The sequence below is a fragment of the Panthera pardus genome, unplaced genomic scaffold, assembly GCF_024362965.1.
Source record: "Panthera pardus isolate Hobbes unplaced genomic scaffold, ASM2436296v1 HiC_scaffold_8, whole genome shotgun sequence".
NCBI lineage: Eukaryota > Metazoa > Chordata > Mammalia > Carnivora > Felidae > Panthera > Panthera pardus.
In genome coordinates, this window is record NW_026527013.1 from 2863310 (window position 1) to 2877105 (window position 13796).

The 13796-nt window shown below is 63.0% G+C and overlaps 2 protein-coding genes across 6 annotated transcripts in view; both read right to left on the minus strand.

Annotated features, from left to right (window-relative positions):
• The window catches only part of ZFR2 (zinc finger RNA binding protein 2), a 42534-nt gene that overhangs the window by 2702 nt on the left and 26036 nt on the right, over window positions 1–13796 (minus strand). For 2 of the 5 annotated variants that reach the window (XM_053898090.1, XM_053898087.1), the window contains exons 8-16: window positions 12747–12898; window positions 11646–11765; window positions 10052–10191; window positions 8790–8922; window positions 7948–8138; window positions 4801–4972; window positions 3458–3596; window positions 1623–1720; window positions 1188–1283 (exon numbers count right to left, since the gene is read on the minus strand). In XM_053898090.1, coding sequence (XP_053754065.1) covers window positions 1188–1283; window positions 1623–1720; window positions 3458–3596; window positions 4801–4972; window positions 7948–8138; window positions 8790–8922; window positions 10052–10191; window positions 11646–11765; window positions 12747–12898 — 1241 coding nt within the window. The remainder of the gene's footprint in view (window positions 1–1187; window positions 1284–1622; window positions 1721–3457; window positions 3597–4800; window positions 4973–7947; window positions 8139–8789; window positions 8923–10051; window positions 10192–11645; window positions 11766–12746; window positions 12899–13796) is intronic. The other 3 variants (XM_053898089.1, XM_053898088.1, XM_053898091.1) reach the window with 3 other exon arrangements.
• The window catches only part of MAP2K2 (mitogen-activated protein kinase kinase 2), a 211776-nt gene that overhangs the window by 2426 nt on the left and 195554 nt on the right, over window positions 1–13796 (minus strand). The window lies entirely within an intron of this gene.

Consider the following 13796-nt stretch of genomic DNA (forward strand, 5'->3'; position numbering starts at 1 on the left):
CCGGGCGACAGCTGGGATGCGCGGGGTCTCCAGCAGACCCTGGGACGGAGGCCCCTAGCAGCACTGTTCCTCGCCCCCACCCATCCTTGACTTCTGAGGAGGAGGGTGGTCCCTGGGGCCTCGTCTCTGCCTCCCCAGGGGGTGGCTGCCGGCAGGTTTCTGCGCCTTCTCCGCCTCCCGATTCTCCATCGGCAAACCCTGTGCACAGTAACACTGCAAACTAGGGTCAAGAGGGTTGAAGAACTGCTCTCTGTGACCCTCGTGCATTTAGTAAGGGTCAGATGACCCGTTGACCTGCTCTGGCATGCTCCCCTCCCCAGGGAGCCCCCCCTCCCTGTGGGGAGCGGTGGGGGGGGGTCTTGGGGGCGGGATCAGGGCAAGTGTGCTCTCTGGGGGGGGGGGGGTGCTTCTAGATTTACAGGGAAACGGGCTCCTGGGGAATGCGGGGCCCTCTCAGCGCCCAAACGGACCCACGCGTCCCAAAAGGAGTGGTGCCGAGAGCAGCGCCTGCCTCCTCTGGACACTGGGCAGAGAGAGCCCTTGGTCTGGGAGACGGTCCTCGTGGGTGAGTGAGGCCAAGGATGGCAAGGCCAGAATGGGAAGGGTCTACTTGTGCAAGAGCGCGGCTCTGGGGGGGGAGAGATGCTGGCAGCAGAAATGCATGCAGAAAGCAAACGTCCGTCCCCCAAAGTAAATGAGATGGACAGACTCAGACGTGCCGACAGGTGCACGGACACAGCACGGCAACCTGGGGTTTGGGGGCACCGGTGCCCTTGCCTCTGTCTTCTCTCCTCTCCCCCGACGGGCCCCAGGACTGACTGCCAGGGGCTGTCAGAGCCACGGGGGTCTCCCCTTCGGAAGAGGGAGGGCACGCACCAGGCGGCCCCGAGGCCAGTCCTGGGCCCCCTTGCCTCACGTGCTCTCTGGCTCTGCCTGTGAGGTTGCCGGTTCCAGGTAACGGCAGTCTCACGAGGCTGTGCTCCACAGCAGGCCTCCTCCTGGCCCCGACGGACCCCTAGGCCGCCCCCTCCCCACCCACCCTTCCTGGCTGCTCAGTTGGCCCCCTTTTTGGAAAGCCCGACACTGGGAAGGGGAACCTCTGTCTCAGAGAAAATGAGGCCTGTCAAGGCTGTTGGAGGCCCTTGGGGGGCTCCCCAGGACGGGGCCAGCCACGGGGTGCTGCTCACCCAGGCCGGCAGGGCCCCCCAGGTGGGCACGTGCTGGCAGAGGTCACGAAGGACCCTGATGACAATCACGCACGGCTGTAGGCCACTGGCTCGAGCCTGGGGGGGGAGAAGTACACCGTTAGCTCAGGAAGCCATGCGCTCGTGGCCTCGGGGACCAGGGCAGACCCTTGGGGAGTGAGCCCGGCCGGGAGGGACTCTGGGTGTGGCACAGACCCACTGATCCGGCCCAATTCGGAACCTCCAGTACCCGCCATCCCCCAGAGCAGTCCGGGTCACTCCTTTATGTTTCTGACAAGGGCCAGGAGGAAACCTTGTCGGGTCAGTGCTTGGCAAGGAGACGTGGGTAGCCGTGCAGACGGCTGTCTCCCACAGCTGCATTCAGAGCCCGCTCTCGAGCGCCGGGACACAGACGGAGGCCCCCTCCGGCCCCCTGACCTGGAACCACTTGGCGTGGCGGAGGGCGGCCAGGGACTGAAGGCACTTCTCTGGGCTCAGGATGTCTTCTGGGTCAGGCTGAGGCACCCGCCTTCCTTCTAGAAGGAAAGGGCCATGTGGGCACGGCGCCCCTCACCACCCCCCTCGCCTCCCTGGGCCACGCGGCCCGGCCTCTCCTGGGCATCATCCTCTTATCTGGAAGGCACTGGGCTCCAGACCATCTCTCCTCCAGGCCACGCAAGGACCAGAGAAGTCATTTCTGTGGAAATGCTCTCCCTCTGCGGGAGAGCTCCCACGAGGACAGAGTGCAATGCTGGTTACCGAGCACCTGCAGTGCTGACGCCCTCGGTTAGCAAATCACAGTTCAGATGGAAAACTATGAACTAAGCCAGATTTCCAGACGTTTCCATGTGCATCACAGCAAGGGAGAGAGCAGGCTGGACGGGAACAGGTGCCGTCCTTGAGGGCAAAGGCCCCGCATCTGGGGGAAACTCGGGGGCCTTTTCCTGCGGTCTTTCCCCTGCTTCACGCTCTCTGCCCCTCGCTCCGGGAGGCCCCGGGTCACAGAGGTCAGGCGATGGGACACAGCTTCACTCATGCAGCGGTGTCCCCACGGGTGGGTCACAGCCCAGCCACTGCTTCAGGCTGAGATGGAACCGTCTGGGGTGGGTCTGGGAGGAAGGCATTTCGCCTCCGGTGTCGCCCTCTGGTGACAGCCAGCCTGGGGCCCGACACACTTGTGGGGGACACAGAGGGGCGCCCTCCTGCCCACCCGTCTAGGAGCCTCGGATCGTTCACACTGCCTGACGCTCCCAGGCTGCCCTTGTTCGTGTGTTTGAGCAAACCCTAGCGGGGCCTGCAGCTAGGATTTCACGATGTCTCATCCCGCTGTGGTTATTTCTTACGTGACCATGACAACTGGTGATGGTTCCCGCCAATGGTTCAGGGTTCTGCTCCCCCAAAATTTAAGTGATAAAAATGAACTGATTTAAAGAAGCACTTAAGGGGCGCCTGGGTGGCTCAGTCGGTTAAGGGTCTGACTTCAGCTCAGGTCATGATCTCGCGGTTCATGGGTTCGAGTCCCGCATCGAGCCCTCTGCTGACAGCTCAGAGCCTGGAGCCTGCTTTGGATTCTGTGTGTGTCTCTCTCTCTGCCCCTCTTCTACTCACGCTCTGTCTCTCTCTCTCTCTCAAAGATAAACGAACATTAAAAAAAGCGTTTAAAGAAGAACGTTAGAAGTTCGTGGCCCTCCGCTGTGACCAAACAATCACGAAGGGGGTTCAAGAATGACTGGAGTTTGGAAAACAGTTCTGGGGGCTGCTCCACGAGGTTCCGGGGCTCCGTGAGATCCACGGTGTGTTCCTGGCTGCTGGCCTTCACCACAGCAGTGACTTGAGGCCCCTGCTGGCCCCTGGCCTGGCCCAGTGCCCTTCCCACTCTCCCAGCCAACCGGCCTCAAGCCCTAGAGCCCCCATGTCTCACAGGAGAGGCCTTAGGACCCATGGGGTCGCCTGTGGCCCCTGCTACACAGAATCAGCTGAGCTCCCAGGGACCCAGCACAGCTGATCTCCCTGGGGTGGGGAGCAGGTGTCTGTGCAGGCCCGGAGGCAAAGGAAAGAGGGGGACAGTGCTCTGGAGCTCATGTGACTGTCGCCACCTTACTTCCTCTGCTGCCCCAAGGCCCAGTTCTTACCTGCCAGCAGCATCCAGGGCTGGCAGAAGTGCCAGAAGGCTGGTGGCTGTGACCCCCTCCCCACCCAGAGCAGAGGCAGATGCGGCCCTCAGTCACCAGGGAGCGTGGGGGGTGGGGCTGGACGGAAGGGCCCGGCCACACCTTGGTCCGTGGAAGGGTCCTCCCGCATCAGGGGCGAGGTGACAGACACAGCGACCCTCATCCTGGGCTCCTCGCAGGAGGAGATGATGATGTCGGCTTCGGGGTCAGAGGAGACCTCATACTCGTCTTCTGTCACCATCTGTGAGGTGCAAGTGTGACACGAGTCCACGTCAGTGCAGCTGAGAAGCAGGCGTCAACGAGCAAGAACGCGGTCGAGCGCCAGGCCCTGTGCTGGGCGCCTGTAGCCTCCGGAGGACTGAGACACAGCCCCCACCCTCTAGGAGCCCACACGTGTAGAGATGCGTACAGAAAACACCCTGCATGTAGGTGCCTTCACATGTAAAGAACGCCCGCCGCTCAACAACAACAAAACCAGCGATCCGATGAAAAAACCCCACAAAACCTGCGAGCGACAGAACAGGTGGTTTGCAGAAAAGAAACGGAGAAGACCCTTTTTACGTGATGACACAGATTACCCCCACGCTAAGAAAGAAGCAAATTAAAACTGTAATGAGGCACCAGCATCGCCTCTGAGGACAAACCTCAAGAAGTCGAGGGGCAGCTGGGCTGGCAAACCTCTCTATAAACTGCTGGAGGCTGACCTGGCAACATCTACCAGAAGCATCTGGCCTCAAGCCTTTGACCAGCAATCCTGCCCCCCATCTTTCAAGCCCCCCCACCTTCGCCTCTAGCTCCATCCTGACGGGACACACACCTCCCACCATCCTGACGTGCCCCCTCCCTGCCAGTGCTCCCTCCTTGGCATCAGACTTTCACTTCTCCACAGACAACACATTGGAAGTTAGCTTGCTCTTGTGCATGTTCGCTCACCTCCTGACCAGAGCGGGGACCCCAGAGGGCGAATCTGGGTCTGCGCGACCCCCGGTGCTGGATTCTCCCAGGAACAGAGACAGACACGCCAGGAAGGAGAGCCTCCTCCACCCCGGGAACTGATTTTTTAACGCGAGACCCATTTAAATCATGACGTGCTCTCAGCCCTTCCCCGGTCACTGTTTCGGGTGAGAAAGTCCCAGACAGTCCAGGGGAGGAGCCCAGGCCACGCGCCGCGGTCCCCTCTCGTCTCCCCTGTGAAGGGGGAGGGTCCTGTGCAGTCCTTGGCACCAACTGCCCCTGTGGTGGCTGGTAAGTCAGCACCCTCAGTGACGGGACACTGACATCTTGAGTCTGACCCTAAACTCATTTTATAAAGGAGCCCGAAGTTCCTCCTCTTGTCAACTTTTGTACAAAAACAACCCGGTCCGTGTCTAGCAGACTCGCGCGGAAACACAGCCGCCCCAGCTGGGAGCCCAAGTGCCCGCCACGCACAGAGGCCGGGCTCTTACCGGGAGCTGCCGGGGCAGCTGCTCCGAGATTCTCCGCAGCAAGGTGTGGGTGGGCTTCTGCGAGCAGAGCAGGGTCAGCTGCACCGTCCTGTCCCCCCGCAGGAGGAGGCCTTTGGCCAGGAGGCCGACCCGCATCACGCCCTTCAGGACCCGAGCTCTGGGGGAGCCGCTGCTGTGGAGACAAGCCCGAAAACGCGTGAGACCCGCAGGGGAAAGGATCTGGAGAAGGGAGTGCTGCCGGGGTCCCCCGCTCCCGCAACCACGGGCGCCCTGCTGGGCCTCTGTCTCGGCTTCCCCATCTGGGAAACGGGCACATGCGCCTTGGAACAAGACCGGCAAACTGCGCACGCTCAGTAAGGGCGGGCATTGTTACTACCTGCTGTTCTCTGCATTCTGTAAACGGCCACCAATGGCCATCCCTGTGGCCCCTGGTCTTCGGCCAGATGGCGCCACCCACACGGCCCCTGGCTCTGTGCTCCCTGAGTGTCTCTGGGGCCACCGGGCCCCCACCTCAGCTCCTTGGCTAGGAGGCCCAGCCAGGTGCTCGGCCGGGAGTCTGCCCTCTCTCCTCAGGCCCCGAGGCATCCGGCCATGGTCCCCAAGTGCCCCCCTGAAGCTCAGGCCAGCTTTGCGCAGCGTGAACCTAACTACAGCATCTGCCCCAACGCATCACCTCCCGGTGCTACCCCCTCTGCAGGTGGGGGACACCCCAGTTCTCCCAGGCCGACTCGCGGCAGCCATCCTCTCCCACACTGCCTCCCTTGGTCCCTGTGTTCCAGCCCCACGAGGCCGCTTCCCTCGCTGCGCCCCGCCTGGGCCCCTCCCTCGGCGGGTGTCTACACAAAGTCCCCACCGGGCTCCAAGAGCTGCCACTCTTTGTCTTGTGACACTTCTCGGGATAGGAGGGGACCTGATCTGTTCAAATCCATTTATGTTATCCATTTTTATGTATTTCTTGGTTTCTGGACGACAGAGCGCTAGAGCCCAACGTGGCCTGAGAGGACCAGGTCTGGGAGGCCACCAGCCAAATCCAGCCCAGAAGGGCTGCGGACGGGGCTAGAAGCAGACCCCACAGACTCCCACCTCCCACGGGAAGAGGGGCAGAGAGCCGGGGCAGGGCGGGAGTGGGCGGGGGGGGGGGGCAAGTAGACAAAAAGGCACAGAGGTTCGTCAATCAAGCTGGATCCCAATTCACACAGGCCGTAAAACAAAACCACCCACATTCTGATCTCTGTGGGACAACGGAAATTTTGACCCTGCTTGTTTGACGATGGTAAAGGGTGACTGTTAAACTACAATGGTGTTGTGGTTTTGTTAAATCGCGAGTCCTTGCTGTTTAGGGACAGCTACTGAAATCCTGGAGGGCACAGACTCAGAAGGCTTCCTTCCAAGAGACTGAGGCGGCCTCGTGTGGAGTCCGTGGTTCGGGCACCGGCACCTGGCGCTCCCCCGGGCCTCACTGTTCCATCAACTTCTGTGCACGTTGGGGAGCTTCCACTATACAAGAAAAACACCCGAACCTGACGTGCTCTTTCCAACAGCGAATAACAGAACAGCCGTAGGACGGCTCGCTACGATCCTTGTAAAGAACGCATTTCCAAGTTTTGAAAATTAACCCAAGGACAGAACACGCGGCATGCCGTAAGCGTTACGTGAAGGCTTAAAAGAGCCAGGTCAGCTTTGTTGTTCGGGCACAGGGCAGCTGCCAGGCTTAGAGAAGGGGGGGGGGCAGGGGCGTGCAGGGGCAGCACGGGAACGCGCCCTGTGGAGGCTGACCCGTCTGGGTCCCCACCCTACTGTCCCGGGGCCACACGACTCTGCAGCTGCTGAGTGCTGTGGGCATGCATGACATTGTGCTGCTGGGGGGTAGGGGGGGTTGGTGGGGGGGGGGGAGACCTGAGGAAGGCCTGCAGGTCCCAGGTCTGCCTGTGTCCACTGCCCGGCCTCCATGTTCAGTGCAGGACCACTGGGGATCCTCTCTCTCCCCTCTCTCTGCCCCTCCCCTGCTTATGCTCTCTCTCTCTCTCAAAATAAATAAACTTAAAATCATAAACAATAAGCAAATGAATAAAAACAGAAAGAAAACCCATGTGCTGGGAGAAAACCGGAGGGAACACGGGAGCGTCACGTGAAGGGGTGCGGCGTGGCGCTCCTATGCACCCCACACAGCACCAGCCCAGGGAAGCTGGCCCCGCGCCCCTTGGAGCAGGGCCGAGGGCAAGGGTCACCCTGGGGCCAGACCAGCTCTCGTGTACCGGTGAGCGAACCCTACACCCGGGCAGACCTCAGAGCTGGGAGGGGGTTTGGCCGTCTCTGCAAGGGCATCAGTGCAGAGCAGAAAGAGCGCCTCTTTGCACCCCTGTCCACTGTCCTAGGGGAGGTCCCGAGTCTGAGCCCGGGGCTGACCCTTCGGAAGTCACTCACAGGTAGCACCAGGTGCTTCCTGAGGGCGCAGACACTGGTAACAACCAGACCCCAAACGGGTCGACGCCACAGGGCTCCTCTTCTGCTCAATGTCCAGATCAGGCTGAGCCAGGGCACCGGGGGGTGGGGGCAGGGGGCGAGGGCATCGGGAATTTAGCAGGGGCAGATTTGTGGCTGGGTCGGTGGGGGATGCGGTTCTGGAAACAAGGTGGTGAATGCCCTCCGTGCCGCCCAATCGGACCCACGAAAACGGTTCAGGCAGTAAATTCCGGGTTACGTTTTACTGTAACACAGACAACTCCACGAGGAGCCGAAGCAGCAGGCCCCGGAGAGAAGGGACTTGGAAAGGCTGACTTCCTCTCCGACTGCAGGCGGAGGGGCTTCCCTGCCCCAAGTCACAGGAAGGAGTCGCGGTGATTCATGGGGGCCCAGCGGCATCTCCCGCTGGGGGGCCTTCATCACCCTGTGAATCACACTTATCTCCGTTCTGCAGACCAGGAAACAGATGCCGTTAACCCTTCGTGAATGGCACTGTAGATGCACCTTCCATAGGAAACGTCAGTCTGGGGAATTTTCTGCCCGTGGCTGGAAAGTCCCAGAGACCGCGGACAGCTCAGAGGCCGTCCCAGGTGAGGCGGCCTCTGCCCTCCTGCCAGCCACGTCCTGTCCAGAACGGCTCGAGGTCACCCCTGGGCCCTGGGAACAGAGAGGAGCCTCCAGTACCTGTGCTCGCCGCCCTCCTGCTCTGGGCTTCCGGAGCTCTCCTCGGCCAGCACGTCGGACACCAGCTTGAGGGCGCGCTCCACGTGGGAGACGGCCTTCTGGACGGCCAGGAGCTCCTCCTCCGTGGGGTAGATGGCAGCATGCGTCCACATGACGTGCCGGTCATCGCTGGACTCCGGCCGCCGTGTGGGCTACAGGCAAAGGGGAGAGTGTCACAGGCGGGCTGAGGGGCTCCGGCACCCGGCAGGTAGGGGAGGGGAGGGGACGAGCCGGGTCAGCCCCGGCTGCTGCAGGGCACAGGCAGCCCTGTCCGGGGTGGGGAGCCCCGGAGCCAGGCTGGCTCTGGGGGTGGCAGGCAAGTGGCAGCAGAGAGCCAGGTGAAGGAAGGCTAGGGACGCCCGGGGCGGTGAGCCAGAGAGGACCCAGGACTGCGTGGGGCCAGTGGGCTCCCCTCTGTGGTGGTCTTTGCAGCCCCCTCGACGGGGTCCTTCCCCTCGGCAAGGTGGGCACGGGGGGCTCCCAACCCACCCTGGCCCAGCGTGCGTGGACAGATGGACGCTGAGGCTCCAGAGGGAAACGGCGACCGGGGCCCCACAGCTAGGAGCGCCTGTGGCTGGTGATGGGACCCAGGCCTGGGGCCCCTGTCCGTGACTGGTGATGAGGCTATGGCCCTCAGGCCCACCAGCTCCCACCCCTGGGCACCCCTTGGGGGTCCTCGTTCAAAGTCATGTTCCTCACTCCTAGAAGATTCAGGTCCACGTAGGGAGGGCCTGAGAACCTCACCCACCCGTGGGGCCTCAACCACGGGAGGCATTCGGCACAAAGACAAGGCCGCCACCCACCAGAGGCGAGCCAGTAGGTGCCCCCGGCCTGCTCAGGAGGGAAGGGGGCGGCTGGTCAGGTGGCGAGGGTCCAGGGTGTTCTTCCTGGGCCTGTGGCCCCTCCTCCAGTCGCCTCCTACATAGATCGTAGCGCCTGTTGGGGGGAAGAGGGGGGACAGGTTGCTCTAAGCAGCCGAGGGTCCCCTGGGCTTGTCACATCAGAGCGATGCTAGGTGAGGTCGGGGCTCCAGGACCTCCAGGGACAGACACAGTAGCCTGATGGGGCCCTGGGAGCCCACCTCCAGGATGTGGGTCCTGCACAAATGCCCACCGTATATCAGGGAGACTGAGGCCAGGCGGGTCGGGAGAACATATGCCAAGGGCAAGAGGCAGGGAATGAAGGACAGCTGCAATCCTGAGTCTGTCCTGGGTCTTGCTCTCCAGCTCAGACACTGCCTGGACCTTCCGAGCATCAGACACCATGTCAATAATGCTTCGAACCTGCTCCAGAGGGCGAAGGAGGATGTGACAAATGCATGGGTGGTCAGGGGACATGAAGATTCAGGGGGACACAAGGAACCCTAAGGTTCAGGCAGAGACCAGAGGTCTGGAGTACATAGGAGGTCAGAGGGACACAGATACCAGGGGATCCTGGGGTCAGGGAGACGGAGGAGGTCGGGGGACATAGGAGATCAGGGGACTCTGTGGTCAGGGGGACAGAGGTGGTCAGGGGGACATAGGTCGGAGGACACCGGGGTCAGGGGGACACAGGAACTCAGGGGAACTGAGGTCAGGGTGACACAGGAAGCTGGGGGACACAGGAGGTCAGGGGAACTGAGTTCAGGGTGACACAGGAGGACGGGGGACACAGGAGGTCAGGGGAACTGAGATCAAGGGGACACCAGAGGTCAAGGGACACCAGAGGTCAGGGGACACAGAGGTCAGGGGACACAGAGGTCGGAGGGACACTGGAGATCAGGGGACACTGGAGGTCAGGGGACACCGGGGTCAGGGGGACACCAGAAGTCAGGGGATACCGGGGTCAGCGTTCACGGAGACGCGGGGCATCCCTGTGAAGTGGGGCCCAGAGCGCCTGTCCCGTGGCTGCCGTGGCTGTGCCGTCCTGCGTGTCTTACGAGATGCTAACGCAGGCCCTGAGCCTGACCATCTCTGCCAAGGGCGGTGTCCCCTGCCCACCTCGCAGGGGTGAGCACCTGGGCCTGGGGCCTGAAAGGGAGCAGAGGGTGTGCGGGAGGGTGAGGCAGCCGGCGGGGCCCGCGCACCTCATCTCGGCGTGCCAGCGCCGCATCCCCTCCAGCCGCTTCCTGCTCAGCTGCCTCTGCCGCCTCAGCCTCTCCTCCAGCAGCTTCCGAGCTCTGGGGCTGGGCGCCACTGCGATCGGAAGGTCAGGGTCCACTTTTTTCTGGAAAGGGCAAGAAGGGCTGTGAGACGGGAGACCTTCCTTTAGACGAGGGCCCGGAGCCCAGGGAGCCCACACGGCCTTCTGTGGCCCGACTCGAGGCCGCCCAGGTGTGGCCACAAGAGCCCACGCTGCCCAGGGAAGAAGGAAATCGGCAGCACCGCGAGACCCCACGGCCGACCGCTGACCAGTCGCCGCAGAGCCAACCCAAGATGTTTATTTCTAATCAAGGCCGCTCGGGGGAAGCGGCATCTGTGTGGAATTCAGCAATCGGTGTTTTCCAAAGTAGCTCAGATTCCCTCCTGGACTCCGTGTTGAGCATTTACTTCCATCATCCAGAAAGCGCAGCACCGTCTAAGCAGCGTGGGGTGGGAAGAGCCCGCGTGTCCACTGACGGATGAGCAGGCACACACGGCGTGTCCACCGTGCACGGGAGCGAGGCGCCCACCCCCGCCGCCCCGCGGACGGACCCCGAACACGCGACGCTCAGGGAGGGAGCCGGACGCGAGAGGCCACGCGGGGTGTGAGTCCGAGTGTGTGAAACGTCCAGAACAGGCTCATCCACGGACGGGAAGGGGGCTCGTGGGGGAAACTGTGGGGGCAACTGCTAATAGGGGCGGGCTTCATTTGGGGGTGACGGAGTGTTCTGGAATTACAGAAAGGCGATGGCCACAGCTCTGTGCAGACGCAGCAGCAAAAGCCACGAACCCGTGTGCTCACGTGGGTAAAGTGTGCAGCGTGCGGATGATGTCTCAATAAAGCTGCTAAAGAACGGGGAATAGCCACAAGCCGCTTTTTACGTGGGCTGTGCACAGACACGCGCAAGGCCGTGTGCACGCGTGACAAGGCCCGGTGCCCTGCACACCTGAGAGAGGGAGACAGCCGGCAGCCCCTCTGGGTGAGCCCACAGGGCTGAGGGACCCAAGAGCCCCCCCACCTTGTGTGGGGAGCGGACCCCCTAACAAGGACCCTGCTGGCGCCGGAAGGCCCTCGGCACCCGCCACCCAGACCCCTTGACCCCTTGGAGGCCGGGCTCCCAAAGATGTGGCTCAGCCTGGACAGGCCGACGCCCCCGTGGCAGTAGTAGCCCCTCGGCCGTGACCTCCCGGCCCCCAGGTACCCACTCAGCCCCGAGCCCCGTCTCAGCTGCACACCAGCTCGGGCTCCTGGCAGAGGCCGGAAGAGAACCCGGCCGGGGCTGGGGACAGGAGGCGGCCTGCGTGAGCCTGTTCTGCGTGCTCCAGGACGCCCTGCAGCATCACTCAGGCACGGTTTTCCCACCACACGTTCCGCAGCAAGAGACCACGCGCTATGAGCAAACGCAGTTCTGGGTTTTCCTCCCGGCAGCGGGAAACGCCAGGTCTGGATGCCGCTCGAGGGGTCGGGGTGGGGGGCGCTCAGCCTCGGGGGACAAAGGGAGGATGCGGACCCGGCAGGTCCTCCCCAGCCCCTCGCACCTTGTACTGGAGCCGGTGCCGCCGTCCCCTCACGTGCAAGTCCCTGGCGGTGCCGTCGTTGAAACTGCAGTCACACAGCCGGCAGTGGAACCGGATCACCTTGCCCTCGTGGTTACACACCTGTGACACAGAGCTCAGCTGAGTTAGGGCTGCTCCGCAGCGGGTCTGGTCTCCGGGCAGGGTTGCCTCCCGTCACCTCCAGGGCGCCGGGCCCTCCTGGGGGTGCCCAGGCCCGCGCGCTGGCTTCCCGCCTGCCAAGTGGGTTTCAGGGTAGCTGGCCTTTCACCAACACGCCCGCCAGTGCCCCGGGCCACCTCTGCCACTGTCCCGCCCCCCTCCTCCTCCCACTGCCCCACCCCCACCCCAGGCAACAGCACCCACGGCCCAGGCCGGTCCCCGCAGGGCTCTGGGCTCTGCCCTATGGTGATTTCCACCCATCACAGGCCCCTTCTGTGTCTCCTCAGGCTTTTCAGCACCTTACTATCTCCTAACTGCCCAACCACAGGGCCTCCCGTGGCAGCAATCTATCTGGGTGGTTATTTCTCCAGACAAGACAGAAGATGCTGAGTTGGTCAAACAAAAACATCACCCTGAGGACAGAAGAAACGCTAATGCTTTCAGCCACGAGGAGGAGGAGGAGGAGGAGGAGGAGGAGGAGGAGGAGGAGGAGGAGGAGGCGGCGGCGGCGGCGAGGCTGGGACTACGGAAGCGGCCGGCCGGGGAGGCGGCTTCCAAATCTGGTTCTAGAAGGCTGCTGGAGGCAGGCCTTGCAGGGCCACTGCCGGGGCTCTGGGTGGTGCACACCGGCTGCTAAAGCCCGAGAATCGCGTGCCTGCAGGGAGAAGCTCGGCAGGACACAGATCCCCCTTTCTGCCTTCCTCCCAGCGGGAAAAGGCTCAGGAAGTGCTGGTCTGTCTCAGGATCTGAAGCCCAGGGCCCGGGCCTTCCTGCGGGCTTCTCCCGTGGACAAGTGTGTACACCTCAGGTGGAGAACGGGGCGAGGTCTTGAAGTCTGGGCCCTGCCCAGATCCTCTGCCACGGCCCAGTGACAGGGCGGGGCGCACACCGATGGCCCCATCACGACGGCTGCCTGGCAGTTACCTCCTCCACGTAGCCTGGGCCCACGGGCTGCACATCACACCTTCCAGAAGCTTCTGCAGAGCCTCCTCCGGTGGGCGGTTCCCTAGACCCATCTGATACGAGGTGTGTCCCTTCGGGGAGTCTGCTGCCCGCTGCCTGCGGCTCGGGGGGCCCTGGAAGGGAGGACTGCGCTGCTTACAGCCCGCTCCGGCCGGAGACCACGGCTGGCTTCCAGTCCGCCAGTGTGGAGGGTGGACAACATGCAAACCGAGGTCTCCTGCTGCCCAGTCACCCGCACCCCCAGCCCCCGTGACGTCAGTCAGTCAGATCCAGGTCCCGAAAGACCCTTCTGGGCCAGCCTGGGCCGCAGCTGAGAGAACAAGGCCCACGCAGGGTTTGGCGGAAATCCGAACGCATCCACAGAGAGCCCTGTCGCCGCTCCCCCACCCCCCCCCCCCCCCGCCCAGAGGAGCCCCCAGCCGCTCCAACTCTGCATCCCTCAGGTGACGGAGGACAGAGTTCCAGGTGGACTGGGGACACGGTCAGCCCAGCCCCGTGGGGCAAATTCACCGGGCCTCACGGGGGAGGCCCATCTGTCAGCCATGCTGCTTCATGGTTTCACCTTCAATAGCACGCAGTTACTCAAAACACGGTGCTGCTGAGGCTCAAAGTAAGGTAAGTCCTCCCCCTGCTTCCCGGGTGCAGCAGGGCGGGGGGCGCAGAGCCTGTCGGCCGGACCTGGGTCTGAATCGTATCTGCACCGCGTGTGAGGTGGCCGGGGCCTCGCCTCACCTCTGTTTTTCCCTCTGCAAACTGGGATCGTGACAAAAGCTACTTTTGAGAGTCGTGGAGGGTAAATCGGGCGGTGCCGTTAAGCGGTCGGTGGAGCGAGGGCGTCACGCACAATCCTAGCCACCCGCCCTGCTGGTGCCACCTGGCTGCCTCCACTGCCCAGGCCATGGCGGGTGCGCCCCCACCCAGGGGAGGCGGGCTGCAGGTGGAGTGGCAAGGAGCCCCCCTTAACTTCCCGGGACCCACCTCACTCATCAGAGCCCGCTTTGTTCGCCACGA